The sequence below is a fragment of the Cetorhinus maximus genome, chromosome 18 (assembly GCF_964194155.1).
Source record: "Cetorhinus maximus chromosome 18, sCetMax3.hap1.1, whole genome shotgun sequence".
Taxonomy (NCBI): domain Eukaryota; kingdom Metazoa; phylum Chordata; class Chondrichthyes; order Lamniformes; family Cetorhinidae; genus Cetorhinus; species Cetorhinus maximus.
In genome coordinates, this window is record NC_135896.1 from 28,106,723 (window position 1) to 28,134,536 (window position 27,814).

At 37.5% G+C, this 27,814-nt stretch overlaps 1 protein-coding gene across 2 annotated transcripts; it reads right to left on the reverse strand.

Annotated features, from left to right (window-relative positions):
• Window positions 1-1,947: 1,947 nt before the first annotated feature.
• Window positions 1,948-27,520, reverse strand: ppm1aa (protein phosphatase, Mg2+/Mn2+ dependent, 1Aa). 2 transcript variants are annotated; one of them, XM_078562272.1, is made up of 6 exons: window positions 27,332-27,520; window positions 22,327-23,185; window positions 16,846-16,963; window positions 12,459-12,570; window positions 8,594-8,648; window positions 1,948-2,724 (listed from the first exon to the last, which is right to left on the reverse strand). In XM_078562272.1, exons 2-6 carry the CDS (start codon window positions 23,161-23,163, stop codon window positions 2,695-2,697), a joined length of 1,152 nt encoding a protein of 383 aa, XP_078418398.1. In that variant the 5' UTR covers window positions 23,164-23,185; window positions 27,332-27,520; the 3' UTR covers window positions 1,948-2,694. The 2 variants fall into 2 exon arrangements, with proteins under 2 accessions (XP_078418398.1, XP_078418399.1); XM_078562273.1 differs by lacking the exon at window positions 27,332-27,520 and adding an exon at window positions 27,133-27,264.
• Window positions 27,521-27,814: the final 294 nt, after the last annotated feature.

Here is a 27,814-nt window from a genome sequence, read left to right on the forward strand (position 1 = left end):
GGGAATAATATTTTAAAGTGTATTGGTCAGCAGTTCTATATTGCCAGCAATGTATATTTCATTATGGATGCCAAAGATTAGTCTTTACTTAAAATCACAAGTTCTAACTATTAAGGAAGCAATTAAAATATGTATTATTAATCTTGCACAGTAATATGTGGTTTTATCATTTTCTACACAAGATCTGTTAGATATTATTTCAGGCGCCATCTCTTAATTGTACAACAGCAAATTTCACAAATAGATGGATTAGAATTCACTAATGCATTCTAATAAGACTTCACAATATTGCTACTGGATCTTTTGCTCTTTAAAAGATGACATTATTCGAATGGCACAGCAGTGGACTCCATTCAATCAGAAGACTTGAGTTCACTACCTTGCTGAAATTCATCTTGGTGAGGGGGAAAAAATTGATTAAGTCAGGTCTGCATCACAGTATTACTCTTAAAGGAAAATGGGAGAGAACTCAGATAAAGTTGCTTTCAAAGCAATTTCAGATTTTTAATTTGATGAAAAATACTATGAAGTAGCAATATTTAAGCAAAAATAACATTGCTTCATTATTTAGGGGGAAAGAAGACAAGTTCAAACATTTGCCCATTTTCCTTGGTCAGTTGGCTTGGGAATTATAGCCGTTGTGATTAAAAAAAACTTTAAAACTGTCCTCAATGATTGATTGCTGCATCTTTTATAACCAGATAGCACTACACCAAAACTATAAAAGCGGCATCTATTTTACCAGCACTAGAATTCCATTCTGTTGAAGCTCTGTACAATGCAATTTTAAACCATGATAACTAAAAAAAAAACTTTTTGCTCTGATGAGATTAAAAGAAAATCCAATGTCACAATCTACATTTTTAGTTCAGAACATGAAAACAGCTGGAAGCTCATTCAACAGTCACTTGTATTAAACTGTCTACTCACAGTGGTATATGGAAACCTGATCCAGTGTCATAACCAATTCCTTTCCATGTATTTAAACCCACTGAACATGCAGATCTACCTCCAGACAATCTGTACCATCAAAACACATGTCCTCAGGACAACATACTTTATATAAAACTTTCCCACCCTGAAATAGACCTCATTTTTTTTGTTTAATCCTCCACTGCTGGAAAGCAATTAATGAAAGATTTAGTCTAATGTTACCAAATATTGATTATAAAATATTAAATACAAATAAACATTGAAAGCAATTTTGAAAAATGTGCAATTTTGAATTACTTGGGACACAAGACCAGCCTAAATTAATCTTGTGTGTTATTTACCCTTTAAGGATACATTGAGGTTATTATATAATGCCATGGATTGTCAAATAATAATGATTGCTTAATGAAGTGCAATAATGCATCCATTTCTCACTCCTTTGATTTTAGAAAGGCATTCTTACCTTTGTATCATTAATACATAATAGTAAAGAAAACAACTAAAAGGTTTGGTTGATTAGAGATCATATATAAAGATTCTAAATGCATCCGATCAATGGTGGAAGTATTTTGACATTCCAAAGCACAACAATAAAGCAGCTCACTACCGATCGATCTGTGGTCACAAACTGCCATTCCAGTGCTGGCTGAACAACTGGACAATCCAACCCACTGGCCAATAATGCTATCAGCATTACCATTCTTGGTGATTTGGCTAAATAAAATGACCTAGTAAAAGGTCGCCATCTCCTGGGTGGAAAAAAAACCTAACCAAATGACCTTCACTATTACAGGCAATATATCTATCAGTTGATACAGCAATATTAATGCTCGACATCTGTGGTTTGGTCTCTGTCCATCTAGCTGATTATAGATAAATGAAGGCTTAAATCCATGAAGATAAGTAAGCAACATTTTAATTTTTGGAAGTGGAAAGGCGTCAAAGTGGAAATGCAGCATTAAAGTATACAATATTATAACTAACTGTTAAGTAAAATGCTGTGAAAATCTAGAGTGTGGTAGATATTTTATTTAAGAGCAAGAACATAGGGCATTCTGCCATTTAACAATGTACATACCTTAGCTAGACTTTTCAAAATTAGAGACAGGGCATTATATAATTCTCAATAAATCACTTGCCCCAGCAGTGTAATGTCAGCTTTAAAATACCTACAGTAATGTGGATGTTATGATTCAAGTTTAATCTGTGACATACCCTACAAATGAGCAATTCTACAAGATCTTGGCCTGCCTAAGCCCAAATTAAAATTTACAGAGCATTTATAATCTCTGGTATTGGGACATAATTTGAAGAACAGCTTACCCGAGGCTCAATTTAAAGATTGGAACAAAACTTCTTTGGATGAAGAGGATTCTTCTTTTGATAAACTAAATACATGGCTGCTACTTCTGTGCCACAGGGACATCAGTTAGTTTTTCTATATAATACACTTTGTAAGGAGGTCATATTCCATTAAATAGAAGCAAGTTTTTAATAAAAAGACAGAATTGCACTTTGAAGTCAATAAGATTAAATCAAACAATGCCCAATTTATAGCAGAAATAATTCAATCTTCTGTATTTTCAGCCACCGTAATTAAATCAGATCCTGGGTGAATCATGACTGGTCACTGAATTCTGGTATTGTATTCACACCCTTTTTGAACTTCCTTCGCAAAATCAAACAGTGTTTTGCAGACTTGTGATTCGCGGATATGTGATGGTCTTGATTGTGGACGTAAGCAAGCTTCCTGGTTGGCAGCTACCACATATCATCAGGGGATGGAGGTTCCTTGATAAAGAAAAAACAGAAGCATAACCCTTTAAAGTCTGGAGTGCCAAAAGGTGCAGAAATATCTAGACAAGCCAGACTGTAAAGAGTTAAGAACCATAATAACTTGGACTGGATTTATAGTTTTCATTAAAATAACGTGCAAAACTTAAATTTAGGTGGTAGATATTTAATATAAATTCCCACTAGCTGCCAACACTCTCTCCAGTGGCTTTGGATTTTAACAATCTCAGTCAAAGTCAACCTGTCCATTCACACAATTCATCTCTTACACTGTGATCAAATACTGATTAACAAAACTGAGTAGCTATTCTAAATTCCAAATTTCACAAGTGTTACTTTCTGGTATAACTGAGCAATGACTTTTTAAATTAAAACTTTAAACATAACAGCAGATAAAAGGAATCTATTGTAATAGCACTTAAAATTCATAAGACAGTGTATCAGCTCTAATCAAACAGGATTTCCTAGTTCTGATGGGGCATCACACACCAGCAGAAAAAATTCTTGAAGGGTAAGGGATGCAAATTAGTAGGAAGTGAGAAAAGAAAAGTAAAAATATACAACTGGTGAAACCAATATTGTGCTTTGGAAATTGGCTGATCACAGAACAACAAAGCCTGTTGTTGAGTCAATCCTTCCAGTTACAGCAGTAAGGATACACTTGGGAGACAGCTGCAATCTCACATTGGCAAAAGTCATCAGTGTAATGGAGAGAGGTCTGGGTAGGGGCCCCGAGGGCCAGGTATGTAATACATCTGACTACTTAGTACATCTTGTTGCATCAATTTAATCTGAAGAAGTGAGAGCTCATCCCTTGTAACTATGGTTCTATCATCTTCAATATGTGATGTAACTTAAAACTTTCAAGTAAGACGATTATAAACAAATAATTGATGCGACTAATTTTTTTCTCCTATTAGTTTAAGGCTATACAATTCCAAAGGATAGCAAGAAGAATATACCTAATATACCTTCAGAGTCTGTTATGAATAGCATGAAGTTTTATACTTCCATTACACCACATTTACCAGTTCTGACAGCAGCTGTGGAGGGAGTTACAACTATACTACATACTCAGATCAATGGGGATAGGAGCTGGTAGAGATCAATGCACCCATGAGCAAACATGCAGACAGCAGACTGTTTTCTGGCCTTCAGCCTCTGGGTAGTTCTCGCTGACTGAAAGCACTGTTTAAAAAATGGGTTAAATGCAATGAAAGCACATCTAGGGGGTGCTTCTGCTTGCACAAATATTATCCCAAATGTAAACATTTTCCCATTATTTAAAAAAACTCAGTGCAAAATGCACAGTATAAAGACAGCATGCTGTTGCACACAGGTATCACACGAGTACTGGAAACTTTTATTCACAACTTTGAGGGAGATAACTTTCCAGAAGCTAAATATCAGAAGCAACCTGCCCACCTGTAAACAGCAACACTATTTCTCCCCCACCTTTAATTCTTCTTTGCTGTATTCCAAGTTGGCAATCCTTTACTGAGTGTTTAGCTCCTTCTTTATCCTCTAACACTCCATGAGCACAAACTATATTTCACATGCTAAAGTAAAGAATGGTAAAGCAAGCCAAGGTTTGGTGTAAGACCCTTTTATCTGACTTATTCAGATTGCCAACTGTGTGCAAAAAGAACTGGAAAGGAAAAAGGGACCAAAGAATAAGAACAGAAAAAAGAAGAAATTGTATGGTCATACTTTGAGGAACAAAGTCAAATCTTAGATTTGATACTGCTACTTGATAAACGAATATGTGAGGAACTCACGCTTTCTTATTTAGGGTTGTAAGCTTTGATGCTGCTTCAAATTTTCTCTAATCTTACATGGCTTCAGCTCAAATTGTAACCTGCAAATGTTATTCCTAAGTCACAGTCTCAATCACATTGCAACAAAAAAAATCAGGCAGCCAAAACTTTATGCTCAGATCCTAAAAACAACCCTAAATTAAGTTTGATGATCCTCTAATTTTACACTTTTTATATTGCGGGAACATCAACTTAAGTTCAAGTTACAGCTTCCATCCCTGGTTTCAAAAGTAAATTGCTTCAAACAAGATATTCCTGATATGACTCAAAATTTTCCAAATTGCTCCAATTTCTGGTTTTGCTGACATTTGGGCAGACATTTTCCCCTTTGGGTTGAGACCAGATGTCAAGGTCAAGTAGGGGTCACAATACTGCACTGAAAGAGGGAGTCACAGGGCAATGAATTTCCCCCAAGTTGGCCAATTAATGGCCAGAGGGTAGGCCAATTAAGGATGAAGGTCAGGCTCCCCATTAGGAGGCCCTCCAGATCGAGAGATGAAGTCTGCAGTTCGGTAAGTGAGAACGCACGAGAGAGACAGTGCATGCACCGAGGACACTTCCATTTTGAGAAGCCATCTCCTTAACCTTCTTAGATTTTAAATTTTAAAATACAATCAGCAGCAAGGTCACCACTGTGCAGCGCCTCTGTTACAGCTGTGGCCAGAAAGGAAGGGCCACCTCAGGGTTTCCAGTACCTCAGCGGGGCTTGCAAGCCGACTGGAAAATTCTAGTTGGCCTCTGACCATTGGCATTAATAGGCCTTTAACCAGCTCAATTGGCTGCCCCTGGTTTGTGGTCAGGTAACCCTGGTCACCCCCATCCTAAAATGGTCCCAGGGAAGGATGGAGCTGGCAAACTGACAGGCAGCTTGAATTTTTGTGCCCATCCTCCTCCATGCTCGCCCTCATTTGGGGTCAAAAATCCTTAAGCTCAGTTGTGATCTATGAGGTTGGACAAGATTTTTCCCCTCCAAGGAACAGTGGCTTGATTCAACCTAATGCCTCGCCGTGACACTGCAGATTGAAAACTGTTGTGTGAAGAACTGCAGGAGCTACCAGAGGACCTATTGACATATATTCCTAACCAAATGATTGCACTTTGGAGAAAATAAGTAAAAACATTGTTTTTTTCCAAACCCTGCAAAGAGATCAGAATGGAAGGCAGTGTTGAAGTGGTGTGTCAAAGAGGTCTTTTACTTGGAGGAAATAAATGGAATTAAAAAGGGAGGTTCAGAGTAAAAACAGGTGTTCACAAGCAAAGGAGGATAGTGGGACTGGTTGTGCTACTATTTAGGGGGGGGTAGTAGATAATTTGAAGACTGTCATTGTGATGGATGACAGTGTCAGACAAAATTTAAGCAATTCTGCCTGCATTAGATATACTATTTTTTTTAAAAATTGGTCACAATTACCAGAGTTATTACTGGTTTCTGCAAATTACAGGAATATACATTACAATCTAGGATGTAATAAAAGAGCCATTTCAGTGTTTTATTCCTTTAGAAGCATTTCTTGGCACTTTGCTGTTTAGCCATCATTGTATCTAATTTGGTCAGCTTGACACTTCAGTTGCAATGTTGTATTTGAAATTTACTCTAAAGGCAGATGTATTGGTGTGGACAAATAACAAGGACAAGTTCTGATTAAAGGTCATCGACCTGAACCATTAACTCTGTTTCTCTCTCCCCACAGATGCTGTCTGACCTGCTGGGTTTTCTAGCATTTTTTGTTCTTATTTCACATTTCCAGCATCTGCAGTATTTGGCTTTTCTATATAAATAAAAGCTGCTATTGTAGTGATGGCAAAACTATTAGAGACTATTATCAAGGACAAAATTAATTCTCACTTGGAGAAACAGGGGTTAATAAGAGACAGCCAGCATTAATTTAAAGATTGATCATGTTTGTCAAACGAAACATAAGGACATAAGAAATAGGAGCAGGAGTAGGCCATTTGGCCCCTCAAGCTGCCCGTGCCAGCTCCTCATAGCCCTCAACTCCCCGATATTTCAAATATCTATCTACCTCCTCTTTAAATACTTTCAGTGATCTAGCCTCCACAATTCTCTGGGGTAGAGAATTCCAGACTATCGCATCCTCTTAGAGAAGAAATTCCTTCACATCTGTTTTAAATGAGTGCCCCCTTATTCTGTAACTATGTCCCCTGGTTTGAGACTCCCCCACTAGTGGAAACATCTTCTCAACATCTACCCTGTCAAGCCCCCTCAGAATCTTGTACGTTTCAATAAGATCACCCTTCATTCTTCTAAACTCTAATGAATAAAGGCCTAACCTGTTTAGTCATTCACGATAAGTCAACCCCGTCATCCCAGGTGTCAGCCTAGTTAATCTCTTTTGAACTGCCTCCAATGCCAGTATATCCTTTCTTAAATATGGGGACCAAAACTGTAAACAGTACTCCAGGTGAGGCCTCACCAACACCCTGTACAGTTGTAACAAGACTTCCCTACTTTTAAACTCTAACCCCCTAGCAATACATGCCAAAATTCCATTTGCCTTTATTACTTGCTGCACCTCCATGCTAACATTTTGTGCTTCATGCACAAGAACACCCAGATCCCTCCGTGCTGCACTTTTGACTGATTGAATTCTTTGATAAAGTGACAAGAGATGTTCGATGAAGATAGCGTAGATGTTTACATATGGACTTTAAAAAGATGTTTGATAAAGTACCATTTAACAGACTTATTTAGGAAAATATAAACACACGGTATTAAAGGGATTATGATAACTTGGGTATGTAATTGGCCACTGGTTAGGAGAGAGTGCAGTGGTGAACAGATGTTTTTCTGACTAGAGAGAAGTATGCAGTGGGGTGCCAGCGATCGAGATTAGAACTATTGCTTTGCTTGTTATATAGAAATGATCCAGACTTGTGTGTAAAGAGTACAATTTTGAAGTTTGTAGATGATACAAAATGTGGCAACATAGTAAATAGCAAACAGGATAGTAATAGACTTAAGGAGGACATATACTGGTGAATTGGGTAGACATAAAACAGATGCAATTTAATGCAGATTAAGTGTCAGGTGATGCATTTTGAGAGGAACATGAGAGGCAGTATAGCCGAAACAGTGCTATTTTTAGGGGATGCAAGAGCAGAGGGACCTTTGAGTAAACATTCGCAAATCTTTGAAGGCAAGGCAAGTTGATAAGGCAGTTAAAAAAAGTACACAGGACACACTTAGCTTTGTAAAAAGGGCACTGAATACAAAAACAAGGAAGTCATGTCAAACTTTTACAAGTTACTGGTTGAGTCTCAGCTGTTGTATTGTTTATGATTCTGGTCATCACACTTTAGGAAGGATGTTATCACCTTTGGGGGTTACAGAGGAGCTATGCCAGGGTGATAAAATGGATGAGGGAATATAAATGCAGAGAGATTGGAAAACCTGGGATTGTTCTCCTTACAGCAGAGAAGGATATTAGGAGACTGAATAGAGGCATTCAAAATTATGAGAGCTTTTAATAGTTTCTCCATATTTGCTCTGGCAAGTGGGCCAGTAATCTGAAGTCATAGATTTAAAACAATTGGGAGAAGGATGAGAGGGGAAATGAGAATTCTTTCCATACAGAAAGTCATTAAGATCTGGAACACGCTAACTGAAAACTGAAGCGAATCAGATCCCACAGTAACTTTCAAAAGGCAATTGGAAATGTACTTGGGAGAAAAGGCTGGGATGTGGGACCAAACTGGATACCTTCTTCAAAAAGCCAGCACAGGCACAACACACCAAATGGCCTCCTTCTGCACTGCAATATTCTATCATTTAGCAGTTTCTTTTTATTAACACTATCGGTAATGTGAAAATGTTTTAACAACACACAAGTACCATTGCTACTAATGGTAGGTTTTGAGTTTGGAAACAACTTTATCTTAAGCAGAAAGGCTCAGAATTTATATCATAATGCTATTAACATTTATTGGTTCTAGCCATAAATAAAGGGGTTCACTAATACAATTATACAAGTTTCCTAGATAGAAATGATAAGCATTAAAGCATTTGCTTTAGAAGTGTGGTTACTCACTGCGTCAGCCCTATAGGGATTCAGTCTGCTGTAAACTGCTTCGACAACACTCCGCCTAAAGTAAATAAAAAACTTAAGTTAAAATTGAAAATTGTTTTTTCAGGTGCATATTCAAGAGTATATTAACATAAAATGGATATGTAAAATAAAAATGCTTTTGAAGTTGCAGAATGATTTGTAATTCATTTCTCAAAATTAAAGCTTCAACAAATCATCCAGAACTTTTTAATTTGACTTCTCACAACCTGATGTTACTAAAATAAATGATGACAGTGCTGCACGTATGTCAATTCAAAATAAGCATTCTCAACATCCAAAATGTTTTCAACCATTCACTGGCATGTAGTTTCTTGATTTCAGAAGTGTCAAAATAGCAAATTGTGCATCAGCTTTATTAAAACCTACTTAAGATGGTTCTATACTAGTGAGAGCAGGTTAAAGGTTTATAAAATTTACATTGAAAAATCATTCATCAACTACTATAGAGCACCAGTTGATTGAACTATCAAATGTTTATAAAAAAATAAAGTTAAATTACGATAGCAAATGAAAATGCCACTTACTTTTGATTGCCATAGGAGGACCTATACGTACAGCTCCATTTTTGTTGCCTTTGTGTGGCAAACCATATTGAGTTCACAATTTTATTCAGTTTTATTAACCTTCATAAATTGCAACAGTAAGTTAGTTCTCAATGGGGAATGGCTTACATTTAAGTGCTCCAAACAAATTGATATACAAAGTCAAAATGGTTTTCAGCAAAGTTCGCACAAGTAACCATCATTGTTGGCGTTTACAGCACAAGTTATTTTGGCCAGAATCATTTTTACTTTATAGCATTCTTTTTCAGTTTAAAAGTACACCTGAATTTAATCTAAAGTTTACTTTACTGAATATTTGTCAAAGTTGGATTTGTTCAACTGAGTAGGACTAGCCTTGTCTGGTTCCATTCGTATATATCCAGCCATAGCCAGGGAATTACCTCCAATGGCTTCACTTTCCACTTCATTACCTCTGGAGTCTTTCAAGAACCTTTTCCTGGCTCCTGCCTATTGCTGCCACTCAGCAACATCATCTGAAAATGCAAAGCCAGCTTCCAGGTGTACAAAATCCAGCTCTACCTCACCTTCACTTTTTGACTCCACCATCATCTCTAAATTGTCACACTGCTTTCCCAATGTTCAGAAATTTGCTTGAATTAAATATTGGGAAGACCAAAGTCATTGTCTTCAGTTCCCACCATAAACTCCATTCTCTAGCAACTGACTCCATCCCTCTCCCTGGCAAATGTCTCAGGCCAAACCAGACCACTCGCAACCTTGTTGTTGTACCTGACATGGCACTAAGCTTCCAACCACACATCACCAAGACCATCTACTTTCATGTTCATCATCAAGACCATCTACTTCCGCCCCGTAACATTGCCAGTTCAGCCTCTGCCTCAGCTCATTTGCTGCTGAAACTCTCATCCATCACTTTGCTACCTATAGATGTGGTTACTCCAATGCTGTCCTAGCTAACCTCCTATCTTCCACCCTCCAAAAACTCTGTGACCTATATTCTAACTCATAAGTTCCATTTAACCCATCATATTTGTATTTATTGACTTATGTTGCTTACAGTTAAGCAACGCCTCAAATTTTAAAACCCTCATCCTTGTTTTTTTTTTAAATCCCTCCATGGTCTCATCCCTCTCTAACTCTGTAAACTCTTCCAGCCTGCAACCCTCTAATTCTCAGCAATCTTCCAATTCTGGTCTTTTGTGCATCTCCTATTTTAATTGCTCTAATATTGGCAGTTGTACTTTCAAATACCAAGGCCCTAAACTCTGGAATTCCTTCCTTGAACCTTTGCCCCGACTCACCTTTCTTTCCTCCTTGAAGATGCTCCTTAAAATCTACCTCTAACCAAGCTTTTGATCACCTATCCCAATATTGCTTTATGTGGTTCAGTGTCAAATTTTGTTCAATAACTTTCATGTGAAATATCATGGGACATTTTACTGCATTAAAGGTGCTATATGAATGCAATTGCTATTGTTATTGCATCTTAATCTGTCAAACTTTCAAGGTTACCACCAAATTTTACTTTTTTTTTCATCTGCAATATTACCAGAAAGCACATACAAATGGTTTGCAGCGTGAAGCTTTTCAATTCCTGCAAATTATCACATTCAGAACAACTTTTATATCAGATTGTGAGAGTCCTATATGCAACTCAATATAAAATGAAAAACTGATGAGAAAATGATAGCTCGCCACATATTTACAAATTATGGTTATGGTTAGGAAGCACACAATGCACAAATGGTCTTAAGGGGAATAGAGAATAGTTTCATTTTTAAATAACTGAATTCAAGATGCAATTGTCTGGATTATTACTTTCAGGGTTCACCCCCCAACCCACCCCCCAGCATCCAACTCCCACCACACAGTTACATGAATTAGACTAAGATTTGGATTTCGAATTTGTGGATAATTTTAAGTTTTTTTTAAATAAATTTAGTAACAATCGGCAACAAAAATAAAATTTCTCTAAAATAGTTTCAGTGCAATTTATTTATAAAACAAATTTTCCCAAAGAAAATTGACAGACTTATATTCATACGTTATCTCTATCCTATTTTCTAGCGGCTTACATGGTCATCTGGGCACTAATTTAAGTGACTTACATGTGACATACCTAACCGTATTCATCTGACTTGCTAATTGCATGGCATTATTTACTCTCAGAAGAAAAACAACAAACTCATGAGGGGTAAAGATGGTTCATGATCGTATAATTGGACTTTTTGCATTACATATAGACTACTTTTCATATTGAAATCAGATTGTTTCCATGCTAGGTACTCAGGGCCATTATCTTAACAAGTGAGGCAATGTCAGGAATTTCCTAACTGTATTAGAAATAAATTATGCAATATTGTTACATTTATAAAAACAAAGAAATGCCAACTTACTGCTTTAGCTACATTAGTTGTAAGGCATACTTAGATTGTGCTATGAATTGAAGGTTACAAACATATTTTTTCAATGAACAGAAATCAAATGAGCATGCAAATTTCTTCTCCCAATCCACCATAACCATGCAAAACTTCACTTAAATAGCTGCAGTATCCTTTTCATATCTTATTCAGATTGTTTTCTTTCCATTTGAACAGGAATTGAATGAACTCCCTGACAAGGCTGCACATAGAACTCTAAGGCAAAGAGGCCCTGTATTTGTGAAGGCAAACAACAGGTTTAATTTGATAGGTTTCAATACAACTCAAGAAGCCCAAAAAGGATATTGCAACTTTAAAATTATAATAATTCCCAAATTTTAAGTACATTAGCAGATCAAAGCCACCCGTAAGGGACAACATTTATTGGTTATCCATTTTGTGCATTTAAATAAATACTAGACTTTGTGCCACTACGTATGTTAGAATGTACCAACCATTTAATTTGTAGCACCTATAACTTTCAGCATTAATGCTGTGATGAAAGAACATTCATTTTATTTTGCACTGTAAGGGGTTAAAATGGGACTGTTAATCACTATGTATAAAACATAACTGATTATATACTGCCCCATTAATATACACCAACAAGTTACGTTTTCAGATCATCCACAAGATATTCATTACCACTACTTTTCAAAATCAAATATGCTGTACTGAAATGCTGAGTCGGTCAAAGTTTCTTCTCTTTGCTCTAGGAATAGCATCCGTTCACACCATTAAAAAAAGTCAGTTAAGAAGCCAAGTGATATGCTGGAAAAGGAAGCTATATTTGCAGATGATTAGCAGCCCCCTTTAAGTTCCTTTCAACAGTGCAAATAGATTTTTAGTTAATGGTTATGATTCCACACATTGTACACTCACTTGCTGGCCAGTTCACCTCCTGGTGGGAGGTTTGGAATGCTCTCCGACGACAAAGCACGCATCACGTGGACTAGACCTGGTACCCCCTCAGCACCCTGCTTCTCACAGATTTCTGGGGAATCAGAAGGACTTCCAGGTCAGTGGGATGTGCATATCAAAGCTGTATGCATATATCAGAACTTCAAAATTTGAAATACTAAAACAACTAAGCAGCAACTGTGAAACATCAATGTAATGCACCAGAACAGAATTTGATGTACTTTCTCATGAGGTAACTATAATCTCAATATTCCGATCATACAATTATCAGATAGATTTTTGAGAGCTTTGTTGCTAAAGTACAACAATGGAACATTCTGTTAATAGGAAAAATATTTGAAATCTGATTAGATAATGATCTGAGGACACAGAACAAAAACAATTCATTAACATTTTAAACAGTGCATTACAACTACTAAGTTTTGGATTGGAAAACATCAATAACCCAAATTTAGTGGGCCTCTTTAACATCAACAAGATTTACAACATAAAGAGAGAGAAAACTTACTGGTCGGAGTACAAACAGTTGTTAAACAGAACAATTTGAAGAATTGCCTTCAGCACTAATTAGGGCTAGCTGACAGCATAACAAATTTACCGAAATATTCTATAAATGCTTCCTAAGACTTAGCCAAACAAAAAAATTCAAAGATCTCAGAATTGATTCAGTAAATGTCTTTATTAGAATAGCTTTTTAACATAACTTTATAAATATGGCTAACATATTATCTACATTGGTATGCTGTATTTTAATATTCCTATTTGTATAATTTACTATACAAAAATAAAAGATTCAAAGCCACTTACTACCCATATATTTCAAACCATAACTAAACTACTTGATGTTATGCATATCAGATGATAGTGACACTAGAGTTTGTGTGCAAACATTAAGCAAGTGACATTACATTAATCACTTCTTTCGTCACAATATATTTCCTTAAATACCTTCTTACAGTCTTATTTGACTAAAGATGTAGAGACAAAATGGCAAAAAGTTGATCAATTTAGTACCTCATCTTTTCTTCTGCAACAAAGTCAAATAAACTGCTGTTACCAGACACAGACAAGGGAGATCAAAAGATACTTCCACAGAATAAAGTTCTAATATAACAGGCATGAATTTTAGCAAGTGATTATCATGACTTGATTTCTTCCTATGTGCATGTCTGTTGCACCTATCTGTAGGATGCCAACCAATTGTATGTTTCAATGTTAGCTAAAGTGTCACTATGGAAAAGTTTCTGTTAAATCACCTGCTTTGAAGCACATTATTCAATGCCTTTTTCTGTTGCTTAAAATCCTATGAGTTTACTAAAATACAAAATGTCCCTGCTGCTCCCACCCTGTGGAGTGAAGGCAGGGTGAAAAGTAAAAAAATTATTTTTTAAATTGTGGACTAATAGGAAGCACCGACCACATGAATCTAGGCATCAATTTTGCATTCAGTTAAATAAGTCTAAACCTTCCCCAAAGTGAAGGTAGATTAAATGATATGATTGTACTGGACTAATGCAAAATAAAAGGTTCATCTGCAGCTTCCCCACACAAATTTACAAATTCAGCTGTATATTAGGGGAGGTGTAGCCAGGGTAAAGAGAAAGAATGAAATAGTCAAATCAGACTGTTACAGACAGATCTGGGCATCAGGGTACTTTATAATTGTGAAATGAAACATTTTTAAAAAATTGCTGACATGCAAGAGTTACAGGCTCATCATAGAATTCAGCAAAATTGGCATTTCTAGATAAAATCAGGCATTATATAATAGCAATAATCAACTGAAAGGTGTGTATTACAGATGCACTCTTGGAATGTAATGCATCTATTAGCACACATTTGATGTCACTTTATTTAATAATACATACCCCGCATTGCGCACTATTCTTACATACACACCTTTAGTCATTATTGCTTCACTTAAGGCCTTCACCAGGTATATTATGCATGTATTATTTTTAATGACAGATCCCAGCAATTCCAAGCACACCATCCAAACATAATTTAAACAGGTTTATATTCTGTTAAGTAAATACAATTAAGAAAGTTATTTTATCAAAAAGGAAAAGGGTTAATAATCACTTGGAATGTAGCTTGTAAAGTGTACTAATAGGGGATTGCAAGGTCAAACTATAAGGTAGAGATAACACTGCTAATTAATGTACCAGAAGTTTACGAAAATAACATCCTCAAAAAGTGATGCATAAATTTTTAAAACAGAATGCTTAAAAATTAGAATATGGCTTGCACATACACAGGTACATTGCACTCTCACTAAACTACAACAAGCACACATGTTGAATATTAACCAGTCAAATGTTCAAAGCATTTTGTTCATAGGCAGACAAGACTTTCCCAATCAATCCTGAGGACAAGTTTCAGAAATCAGGTTTGGGTCTGGAATTGGTTGCAAGATGACCTTTGAGGTATTCCCTACTTAGTCTGATTCATGCATTCTGAATTGATGTCAATGTAATCCTTATCAGGCAGTAGCTTTATACAGATATCAATTTAGATGCAAGTTCAGATCTAAAGTGCCCTATCATATGTGAATTGCCCTCTAAAAATATAGCATGTTGTAGAAATGTTATACTGTAGTCAAGTGTTGCCATACCTCAATTTGTTTTAATATCCAGTTTATGGTTGTCCTGAGAGTATACACTAAGTGGGATAGCCTCCCAACCATATCAGTGCAGATCTCATATTAACCTTCAGGAAATGCACTTTGACTGTCTCACCAATTATTGTTATTTAAATTCTTGCAGATCAGAGATCAGATTTGGGCCTGAAATTGTTTGCAAGATGACCTTTGAGGTATTCCCGACTTAGTCTGACTCATGCATTCTGAATTGATGCCAATGTAATGCTCATCAGGCAGTAGTTTTATACAGACATCAATTTAGATGCAAGTTCAGATCTAAAGTGCCTTATCTTATGTTAATTGCCCTCAAAATATAGCATGCTGTAGAAATGTTATACTGTAGTCAAGTGTTGCCATACCTCAATTTGTTTTAATATTCAGTTTATAGCTGTCCTGGGAATATACACTAAGTGGGATAGCCTCACAACCACATCAGTGCAGATCTCATATTAATCTTCAGGAAATGCACTTTGAATATCTCATCAATTATCGTTTTTTAAATTCTTGCATGAGATGTGTGCGTCACTGGCAAGGCCAGCATTTAATACCGATCCCTTGAGGACATGGTGGTGAGACGCCTTCCTGAACCATTGCAATCCATGTGGTGTAGGTGTACCCACACCTGCCTTGTCTACCCTTCCATCGTACATGATGTGCACCATCTAGTGGGAACACAGTCCAGGCTGTGATTTCAATCTAGCAACCCGAAATTTTACTGCAGCAGCAATCAGACAGCCTGGAATTTTCAATTTTTAATCATTTTAAAGAGTATCGATGAAGTGGCAAATGTCGTTTCAACAGTTTCATAATGAAGTGGCAACTTATCCCCAACAATTGTTTAATATTAGCTGTGGATAAATAAACATTATTTATGGTCATTCCTTTTTCCTGTCTAACTGAACAAATGTTAGAAACTACATAGAATTAACTCAAGTTTTGAGAACTTGAAACAAAGGCATAGACCTGTTTCAAAATGGCACAGTTCTGCCAAGGATGCCTTTGTGCATAATCTTCCATTACAGACAGATGTTCTGCTTCAATCTCGTGCAACATTCTGATTAGTATCATACAATTACATACACAAACAAGTGACAATTTCAATTTTTTTGGCTGGCAGAAACTAAGTGGCAACGTTTCCAGGCCACAGCTACATTTTATAAATGACAGCCTTCATAAAACCTGAACCAACTACCAGTAAATCATCACACTAGCAGCATTGTGCATTGTTAAATTGGACACAAAGACTATAATGGCACATAACCTTGCGGCTGATTCAGAATTATTGGGGTTTAAGTTATCCTGCATGTGAAATGGTCTCCACAACCAAAACGTCAAGTGCTAGTATAAAGCAGTGACAGCACTGACTATTCTACAATATATACTACAAGATATGCAATTGAAAGCTCTAACTTACAGTATTTATGTAGAAGTTACCCCTCTAAGCTCAGACTTATATTTATGACAGCACAGAGGAAGTTTTAGAAAAGCATAATTTTAAATTTATGCTATTGTAACAAAACCTATCAGATATTAGGCATTGTATCCAGTACTGCAATGAAGTACAGAATCACTTAAGTTCATTCAGGAGCAACAGAAGATAAAGATTTATAGAATTTAGTTGTCCAGTTCACATTAATGAACTTAGAGGGTTAACACTTTAATTTAAGTTATTTTACTTAGCAGCAAGTGTTTTTTTAGATGCTCCACCTTCCACTTTGTTCTCCAGATACTTGTCCAGCTCAGCCTCTCTCTTCACTGCTTCAGGTGATACCTTTGGTGCATTTGGAAAGCAAATCAATACGACACTCATGTTGTCTCGACTACCCTGTTTGAGGGGAGAAAATAGTCTCAGTCACACACATTTTAAACCAAACTTCAAGATAGAAAGTGAGAAGCCAATTCAACAAGAGAACATGGGGGGTTTTTGCCTCCTTTTGCTGTTCAGTAAAACAGTCCAGGTAGAAACTCACCAGCTTGCAAAACTCAGAACATGTCTAACATTAGATATGATTCTGCAATTGGGCAGCACTTGCTGAACAATCCCAAATGTGCTAAGAATTACACTAACAACCAATTTAAGATTCAGTTGGGCTCACAACGTAGCTCACTATCGCTTGCTAGAAGCTACATATATTCATAGGCAGGGACCTGTCCTCTGCAGGCAAATGAAATATCTGCAGACTTTGCACCTTTTTTTAAATAAGCAACAACATGGGGGAACAATAGCTCCCTGGTGCATTTGCCATGGCAATGTCTTGGCCAATTAGAGTAGATTTGCCAATGAATCAGCACCCCTTTTCTCATGAAGTATAAATTGTTGCTTCTTTTGAAATCTGTCATTCTTTTATGAGTGCAAGATGAAAAGCTTCAACATCATGTTTCTTTTTTCAACAATAATAATGCAAGTTTCTCTGTTTTATGCTCATAGTGTGTCGTTTTGCTAATATTAACTGAGGAACATATATTCATAAAAGCAGTAAAAAAAAACTTAGATTTCTGAACCCCAGTTGGGGTTCCACAGATGGGAATGTGGAAATCAAAACACAAGGTCATCAGCCATGATCTTATTGAAGGGTGGAGCAGGCTCAAGGGGCTGAATGGTCTACTCCTGTTCCTATTTCTTATGTTCTTATATTCAGTTTCGAAAATGCAGCAAAGAAAATCCCAGCTGCCTTATTTTGTTTTGTTAAAATGAAACGGATGTGTATTTTACAGACAAATCTTAAAAGAGTATTGAACATCTCTAGAACATTCCTTTAATGCATAAGGTGCAGTAAATTAAAAAGAAATGCTTGTCAATTCACCACTATGTTACACCAACTAAAGACTACAGAGGAATTTGTATTGGAGGGTGTAGAACAATTGACCCAAAAGAACTGGGCATAATGCAGTTCCCACTTTAAGCTGATACATTCTATCCTTATTTCTATTTTTGCACATAAATTTCTCCATCCACATTTATAATGGGATCTGCCTATATAAAGTTTTCATGCTGTAATTACATCCTCCTGCTTAGGAACTTATAATAGAAAAATTCAGCAGGAAGTGTGCACAGACACAAGAAACATATTAATAGATGGTGGACACTGTTGAAAAACTTCTAAATTTATAAACAGATTATATATAGCAGTCTAATACTAGTAACACAAAACTTAAAATGGTAAGATCTTTACATGAGAGTTAATGTTAGTTCCACTGTACAGGAAGCTAAAATGTATTATAATAAAGACAAAAATAACTGTAAGGACCTGAATATCACGAGCATGTTTTTTTCAATGACTACCATCCCCAAACATTTAACAGCCAGACTACTAAATTTGATCAACATTTTAAGCTGGATTAAGAAGAATTACAATGGATATCCTTTATCCAACGTTTATCCTTTTCCTCCATTTTGATTCTAATTTCTATATGCAATTTTTCTCAATCTTTTGTCAATCTACTTTTTCCTACCCACTCTTATTCACTTCATGTTAGTTATCCTAGTACTTTATCATCACAATTGCACAACTTCAACTGTTTTCTATTAATCTTTGTATCTCCCCAAATAGTGGGCGTTTTCTGGTAAGTACTTGTTTGCGACAGTAATGAAAAAAGTCATCACAATAAACAAATGAGGAATGGATAAGAGCAGAATACTGCGGATGCTGGTCTGTCCGCAAGCATGACCCAGACCTCCCTGTCGCTTGCCATTTCAACACACCACCCTGCTCTCATGCCCACATGTCCGTCCTTGGCCTGCTGCAATGTTCCAGTGAAGCTCAACGCAAACTGGAGCAACAGCACCTCATCTTCCGACTAGGCACTTTATAGTCTTCTGGACTGAATATTGAGTTCAACAATTTCAGATCATGAACTCTCTCCTCCATCCCCACCCCCTTTCCGATCCCCCCTTTCCCAATAATTTAAAAATTTTTTCACAAATATTTTTCTTTTCCTTCTATTTTTAAATTTATTCCAATCTATTGTTTCATCTCCACCTTTAAGCTCATTTTGATCCCTTCCCCCCCCACCAGGGCCACCTGCCACTAGCTTGTCCAGCATGCTACCCTTAATGTCCCCATTAGCACATCTTTTAGATAATATCACCATGACCAACACCCCTTTGTCCTTTTGTCTATGACATCTTTGGCAGTTTCTTCTTGGCCTCCACCTATCACTGGCCCCCTATCGAGCTCTACCTGTCCCACCCACACCACTCTACCAGCTTATATTTCATCCCATTTCTATATGTCTTAGTTCTGATGAAGGGTCACATGGACTCGAAACGTCAACTGTATCCCTCTCCGCAGATGCTGTCAGGCCAGAGTTTTTCCAGGTATTTTTGTTTTTGTTTTAAATGAGGAATGCAGTTTCTCAGACAGCTGTACCTTAAACTAAAGCAATATCTGATTCAAAGAAAATTTAGTGCTATGGAGTTCACAATGTATGTATATAAATTGATGTGTTTATTATGAATCCTAAAACTACGCTAATCATAGTTGAAGTTCGCCAGGTCAAAGACTACAGTAAAGCCACTATTAGCAAACTGACGGGTGGACAGAACAATCCTTACCACTGGTGTTCAGATGACTGGAAATGGCCCTCAGACTATAAGCAATTAGTATTAGCTTGGTTCAATGGTACCACTCTTACCCATGTCAGATATTTGTGGGACCCCGTTCCAGTACAATCTAGTTTGACATTTCAGTATAGTTCAGTTGTGTGCAAATTGGCTGCCACATTTACCTATATAATCACATTGACAATACTTCAAAGAAAAATCCTTTGCTAATGGAGCACATTGGGATGTCAGCTATGTAAATGCAGGTTATTTCTTTACTTGCTTAGTGTAACATTGTCTTCATACAATACACACGCAATTTAAAAAAACAAGGATGACTGAAATTTAGTCTTTTCCAAATTTCGTAAACCAAGACTAATTTAAGAGCTAAAGTAAGGTTTTGTTTGCTTTGAAGATTCATTAAAACTGAATTGTGGGTAACCTCTTGATCCATCCTAAGAGACTAGCTAGCACAAAAATGGCACACGTTGTCCTTTCACCACTAGGGCCTGGGCGTGCCTCCAGCTGAGACTAACAGGGTGGTCTCTTTGCCACCTGTAAATGCCCTACATAAAATAAGCTAGTGCTATTTCAATCCATAGAATAATAGAAAAGTTACGGCACAGAAAGAACCCATTCAGCCCATCGTGCTGCGCCGGCTAAAAAGGAAAATCTAGCTACTGTCGAGTAGGGAGCCACACACAAAAGTGGCCGTCGCTTTGACAAATGCCAGGGAAAGCAGAAACATGAACTGAAAGACGGGCTGTACTTCCGCTTTGGGGTTTAGATAGATCAAGTGAAATCTCTGCCTTTGTTACTTTTAAGAAAAGAAAGTAAATATGAGCAAAGTGGGAATTTGTAACTTTTTATCCACATTTACTTAATATTTAGGAATTTCATCCCCATTACTGGGCCAAGGAGGAAATATTACAAGGTGACATATTTGGAAATCATGTTTCATTCCTTAGCACCAATATCTGGAATAGGAAACAACTTAAAGCATGACTTTGAAATGCTGGCATCAGCAATTGTTTCTATCTGCCTTCTTTTTGCCAAGCCCAAAATTGCTCATCCTATCATCACTCACCATCTATGTTACTGTGCAGATACATAAATTCTGAATAGCTCAGTACATCTATGAGTTCAATGTATTACCTTGGTCAAATCATCTAGATAACAAAGGGACCTCAGTAATAAGAGTCTCATGCCTTATTCAACTTTGAGTAGCAAATAATTGAAGCAAGTGGGGCTGTTCTCTTTTGAGCAAAGGAGATTGAAGGGAGCTTTGTTAGAGGTGTACAAGATTATAACAGGTTTAGGTAAGGGAAACAAAGAAAAGCTGCTCCCATTAGATATAAGGACCAGGGGACACAGGCTTAAGGTTTTGGGCAAGAGATGAGGGGGAGGGTTGCAATGTGAGGAGGAACTTTAAATTCTGAATGGTAATGACCATTGGTGGAACTTGCTGCCTACACATGTGGTGGAAGCGGAGACATTAATGATTTGAAAAGGAAACTGGATAGGCACTTGAGGGAAATAAACAAGCAGGATTACAGGGATACAGCGGGGTAATGGGACTGATTGGACTGCTCTACAGAGAGCTGGTGTGGACTCGATTAGCTGAGTGGCTGCCTTCTGTGCCATAACGACTTTGCTAATTCTGACAATTACCACATGTTTCCACCCCCCCCCTCCCCGCCAAAGTCAAGGGTCTGCTCACAATTTCTAAAGTTATGCATCCATTTACATTTGTTGAAATCCTACATCAACCATAAATAATTCCAGTGTGAAGAATGTGGAAACTTCTTAATAATGCAATTGATCAGATATTCCCTTTACAGTGTGATCAGCACACAAGGTAATAAACAACATTAGCAAAGTTCAAGTTGTTAGCCTGTGGAAAATTTTGGCAACTATCCCAATGTTAATGCAACCATTTACGTTATCTTTACTTCACAAAAACATGCTGCTGTCAACAGATAATCCTTGCTAATTCAAAGCATGGTTTCTGATCAGTGATTGCACAGTGGCTGCATTTCTTTTTATCTCATTTTATACATGAAATCAAGTCTCATGAATTTGCTGCTCTGTAAACAAATACTGCATTGTGTAGATTGCCTTGAATGACATTTGGTTTTGCTTTCCTCTCGAGTGGCGAACTTCCACACAATACCTCTTATTAATGACCTGTCCAAGCTCCTAACTTGCCAGCTGAGAAAGCATGCCTACATTTTGACACCCCATCACTTAATGACATTATACATTGTGCCACTAGACCCAAAATTTATATTTGCTGATGTTAGGAATAATTTTGACTTATTTATTCCAACAGAAATGATGGAATCTTTCTTTAAAAAAAAAATCAGCTATGGGCCAATAAATAACTTCAACTATCTGGTCCTGATATTAGCCAGCCAATGCTCCCATTTAGCCAGACTAAGGAGAATGCAGCTGCAGATACAATTTCCTCCAGAACTTACTGCCAGCTCATACAATATGTCAAAAACTGGTTTATCCTCATAGAAAGGGGTAATTCAGGACTGCAGGCTAAAAGACCTAATGTATGTTTTGTTTGGAGACCATTTATAACAAATGTAAAAAGATGAAGAGTAAAAGATAAAAAATGGAAAGGGCCTCATATATACCTTGTACAAGCACGTGTCAACAATCTGGTTACAAACTTTCTCAAGGTCATCGCTAACTTCTAGTCTGGATTTAACAAATTCACAGATCTCTTCATTCCCCATGACATCCCAAATACCATCACATGCTAAGATAATAAACTGGTCTTCCTCCGTTCTTTCAATTTCATAAACTTCAGGTTCTGGTGAGACAAGCTGCTCCGTTGGACCCTTCCCATGGACACACTTGTAATCAAAGTCTCCAAGAGCCCTCGAAACGGCAAGGGAACCATTCACACGCTGAATCATGACTGAGCCACCAGCATTCTGGATGCGCTCTTTCTCTAGTGGATTGCTTGGTTTGTGATCTTGTGTGAAGAAATGAACCTGTCCATTTCTACAGAGCAAACCTCGTGAGTCTCCACAGTTGATGAAGTAAATGTGCTTGGGTGAAACCATGACACCCACTGCCGTTGACCCACTTCTATCTGATCCATGCCGCTTTTCAGAGATTGTTCGCATATGCTCATCTATCTGCAGGAAACCTGTTCGGATTCCACTTTTTACTTTCTCTACAGTAGGCTCGGTCATGCCATCAGTAACTTTGAAATCCTGGGTGTTGGTGATGTGATCTAACAAATGCTCACAGCAATATCTGGCAACTTGGGATCCAGCATGCCCATCGTAGACTGCGAAGAATGACCATGCTTCAAGTCCATGTGGTAGTCCAATGACAGCTGTGTGTGCATCTTCCATCTCAATTCGCCAACCTTGCATGCTGCTCAGTCCATAATGCAGATCGTTCCCCTCACCACGGGCATTATGTTTTTCCATCTTTGGCTTGTCCAGAAACGCTCCCATTTTTCCGCCAAAACGTTCAACACTGAAGAGAAAGGAAACAAACATTTTTCAATTTTCCAGACACTCAATGAATGTACTTACAACAGCAGAAACATAGGTATAATCTCTATTACAGTTGACCTGCAGCTGGTGAAAACTGGGTTTCTCCCAATAAACTTCTTCAGCAAAAAGAAAATTCCTAAACAATGTTAAACTTTTACAATAGCAGGACCGTTGAAAGGCAAGCTTATCTTAAACAATTTACTATGATTTTTCTAAAAATTTTGTACAGACCAGTGAATAATTCAGATAACTGATCAGCTATTAATTCCAATGTCAATCTGCATAAATGACTCACCATAAAAACAAGATATAAAAATTGGACGAAATTAGTTGCTAGGGTTTCAGTGAAGTGCAATGATTGGCATATGTAGTTCAAGTAAACACAGAATGAAAACTATGAAAAATAGTCTGAAATACAAGTACAGATTTTGCCTTTCCAAATTTGAGAAATTACATTTGAAAGACAACACACTAGGGTGAAGTACACGTGATTATAAGCCCTGGGTCACTAGATTCACAAGGCTTATATAGGATAATGGTGCCAAGCTATAAATTAACTCACAAGCAGCTTTGATATTTTGCGATACATTCTTTCTTATATTCACAACCAACATCAGTGTCAGAATGTAAATATCAGTGCTTAACCCTGAACTGTTCTAAAGGATCATCCCCTTAAATGTTAAGTTTTCTTTCTTGCATATTCTGATAAATCTGATGTACATTTGTGGCAAATGCTGGTTTTTAAAAACCTCAAAAGGTCATTCATGAACTTGTGTCACTTGAGTTAAAAGCATTCGACCCAGGATGTGGTAGAAAATAACCTGACTGTTAAAGGTCAATAGCCTTTCTCAAGCATGCTTAACAGAAAGCTGTTAACTGTTATCTTTCACCCCCTACCCTACCACAGTAACTGCTGCAATATGGCTTCACTGGGCAACAAGGGCAGATAATCGGCACCAATTTTGGATTTGCATTTCCATGGGAATTTCTTAAATGTGAGCACTCTCCTTTCCATACACTTAACAGATGGGAATCTGCCTAAGATCCTCAAAATTATGTACGCCCTTAACTGGTGTAGATTGTTGTAGAATTTCTAATATCATCATAAACAATTTGCCAAATAAAAGGGTAATTTGGCAAAGTTTCAAAAATTAATTTCAGCTCCCTGGTCCTAATACTACTCCCTGGCCAGTACTCCAACTTTGCACATAGGCAGGCAAAGGAGAACGCAGCTGCACGTAGCCACACACTTGCTGCCTTACTCAGTTTCCCAGACAGTGCATGGTACAGTAAGAGACACAGTAAGGTCACTATCGCATCTCTTCAAGCTGGAGTGGAGGAAATCTATTTGTATTTTTAAAACCTTACCCTGATTTTTAAAAAAATGTTAGAGAACTTATATAATTAACAATACTGCAAAGCATTTAAGATTAATCACAAACATATCCTGATGAGTTGACACTGGCTGACTTGCAGTCTAATCTGCAACACAAAAAATTGGTGAGTGGTATCAGTTCTTAGCCAGGCCACAAAGTAGGAAAATTCAGAGGAAGGCCACTATAATCTGTGGAACTGGCAAATCGTTTTCTGTATTTACTGCAGGAGTAGAACTGGCTTGTAAAGTCACCAACTGCTAATACTGGCTCGTTAAAATTTCCATTTAGCGAATAATCTAGCAAAAGAGTACTGGATCCTAGCATTTAACAGTATTTAATCAGTTATATAATTATTTTAGTCTAATTTATTTTTAACTGCCTAGTTTTATGACTAATAATACAAACTATATTAATAAATTGGTACTCTCCACAATAGTGCAAAAGGGATGACTCAGTCAGAAGAGGATGACTCCAGGGAGATAATTAGTATGCAAGCATAGGAAGGAGAATCTCTGAGGAGCAAGTGCGCAAATGTTTTATTAGCGTTTTTAACATCAGCTTGCATATATAGTTTCTTCCACAACTTCAGGACATCCAAAAGCACTTTATAGCCTATGAATTACTTTTGATGTGTCGTCACTATTTTTAATGTCAGCAACAGCAGCCAATTTACACACAGAAAGGCCCTATTATTGGCACAGAAAATAATTAACCAGCTAATCTGTTTTTAGTGATGTTGATTGAGGAATAAATATTGGTCAGGATGCCAGGAGAGCTTCCCTAGGCTACAAGTAGTGCCATGGGATTTTTAATGCTCACCTGGCAGCACAAACAGATACCTCTGACAGTACAGCATTTGCTCAGTATAACACTGACGTACCAGCACAGATTATGCATTTGCATTTCTGAAGTGGGACTTGAACCCATTGAACACTGAGCCAAGGCCTTCTATTCAGTGGAGTTTGATTAGCTAATTCGAACCCAACCCTCAAAGTATCTCAGAAGACTGAATGTAAGCAAATTGCAAACTAACTCACCAAGCGCCAAAAGTAGCATTCTTTCTTTCAGGCAAGATACTTGGACAAAGACATGTTTTTTTATATACAAAAATGGAATTTGGTGGTTTGCATTATTCTAACATGAAGAAATTATTTTCGTTGTTTCTGAATAATTTGATTAGGAATCATAGATGGATTTGCCAATATATTAGTTTCATCAGTAAGGTCAATCATAGAATTAGTTTTATATAAACACAGATGAGTTTCCAATACAGCAGAGCTGAATCATGCTTTCTGCTGCACCTCAAATGTGTTCACTTCCACCATTACCCCAGCCTTAATCATTTCATTTTGTTACTGGGAAGGGTTTCAATTATAATGCATTAGGTGGTCACTTAATTCAAGGCAAGATCTTTTCACCAATCAATGCAGTTAAGTTATCTACTTAATCCTTAAGTTCATTCAACTGGTGATACATGTAATATATATTGTTCTAAAATAAATGCAAAATTAATGCATCTTATATGCAGTAATAGCATAATATGCATATGTTCTTTACTTAAAATGGCATAAATCTAAAATACATTACGCTATACAGTAAGAGCATATTAGTCAAGAAAGCTACTTTTGAAAAGTAGAAATACTAGTGAAGTGGTTGAAGGTTAAGATTTCACAACAGAAATGAAATTTGCATTTCCTTAGAGGACAAAGGCTCAAGGGTCCACTATGTTCCATTTCAATCAAGCACCATTGCAAAGCTGGGAAGCATATTAAACAATTGATAGCATGAAAACATGAAAAAGTAAGAGAAGATAAACTGTACAGCATTTGTAAAATATGTGGGGAGAATTAAAAAAACAAACCCCCATCTACAAAGCAAAATTGTACCTTATTATAATTATCCTTGGGGTAAGTACTTATTGTGTTTGTTAAATATCATAAGGAATACCTTCAAACCCAGCAGAGGAGATGATCTGAGCATATTTCAAGTCTATAATAAGGTTCTGCTGTCATTTTGTTAGCAATTAAGAAATTCCAAATTGAAGAGATGCAGGTGTTTTTTTCTCGTACCATGAGGATTATTTCTGTCTACTCTGACCTCTTTCAAATGTTGGTCAGCAATAATTAGATCTCCACGAACTACCACTGTGGGAGTGTTTTAGCTACTTTAGCAGCTGAAAAATCTATCAAATTAATAATGTTGTTAGCATCTGAAGTGACTTTTTGTACTAACCTTTATCACTGCTTTTTTAAAACATACTTAAAACCCTGCTGAATGGTTTTAACAATCTGATAATGACATTTATAATCATTTCGGACGGTTTCAAATAGTTGGAATTTTGTTTACACGGTGAACATTAAAATATTTGTTCGTGAAGTAACCCCACAAAATGGTAATGTCCATTCTCCAATAGGCTTTCAAATGGCAAACCATTTTCAATCAGTAAAAGCGCAGTTACATAACACTAAGCATACAGCCATGAAACACCCTCGTAATCCGATAATATCCGAAGATTATGCACAACCCATAGAAAAGAAAAATCAACGTTTACAACACAGGCAATAAGAGTGGCTATCGGGAGCTACAAAAGTCTCGGATCAGAGTGGGAGGGAGAAACCCGGAAAAATTAAAGCGTCGACCCTGAATTTTAGCGTTGAGGCCTAGGGTTAGACATGGCGCCCTCTCCTGCTTCCCGCGGCTCTGCGCTAACCGGAGGCCGCGGCGTGTGTGTCGCACACACGGACACTCACCAACCCCCAGGCAGACAGCGGAACGTCCTTCACCGCGAACACATTCACCAGGAAGCAGGGTGTCTATCTATGGCGACAAAAAGAGGCCAAGACATCGTCGAAGTGACTGAATCACAGCAACATTGTCCCATCTACCTGGTAACCACTGCGGCTGCGCTAGACCGCGGACTGCCAGGCCACCACTGCGGCTGCGCCGGACCGCCGACCGACTGGCCACCACTGCGGCTGCGCCGGGGCCGCCGACCGACTGGCCACCACTGCGGCTGCGCCGGGGCCGCCGACCGACTGGCCACCACTGCGGCTGCGCCGGGCCGCAAACGGCCTGGGCAGGCTTTACTATTATCGCACCATTCCATCATTTCAGTTAAAAGACGGTTGTCCTCAAAACTTATACTTATTTAATAGTTCTGATTACAGCCTACATGGGGTAAAAGCTGAAACAAATGCATCACTGTAGGTAGAATGCTGCGGTGAAAGGGGAGG

What these genes read in the sequence shown, in the direction of transcription:
- ppm1aa (XM_078562272.1), bottom strand. Translation starts at nt 23,163, where the DNA reads ATGGGAGCGTTTCTGGACAAGCCAAAGATGGAAAAACATAATGCCCGT. An exon ending in TCTGGAGAACAAAGTGGAAG is followed by an intron (nt 12,571 to 16,845) that starts GTGGAGCATCTA and finishes CTGATTCCCCAG; the next exon opens with AAATCTGTGAGAAGCAGGGT. An exon ending in GGAGGTGAACTGGCCAGCAA is followed by an intron (nt 8,649 to 12,458) that starts GTGAGTGTACAA and finishes TATTTACTTTAG; the next exon opens with GCGGAGTGTTGTCGAAGCAG.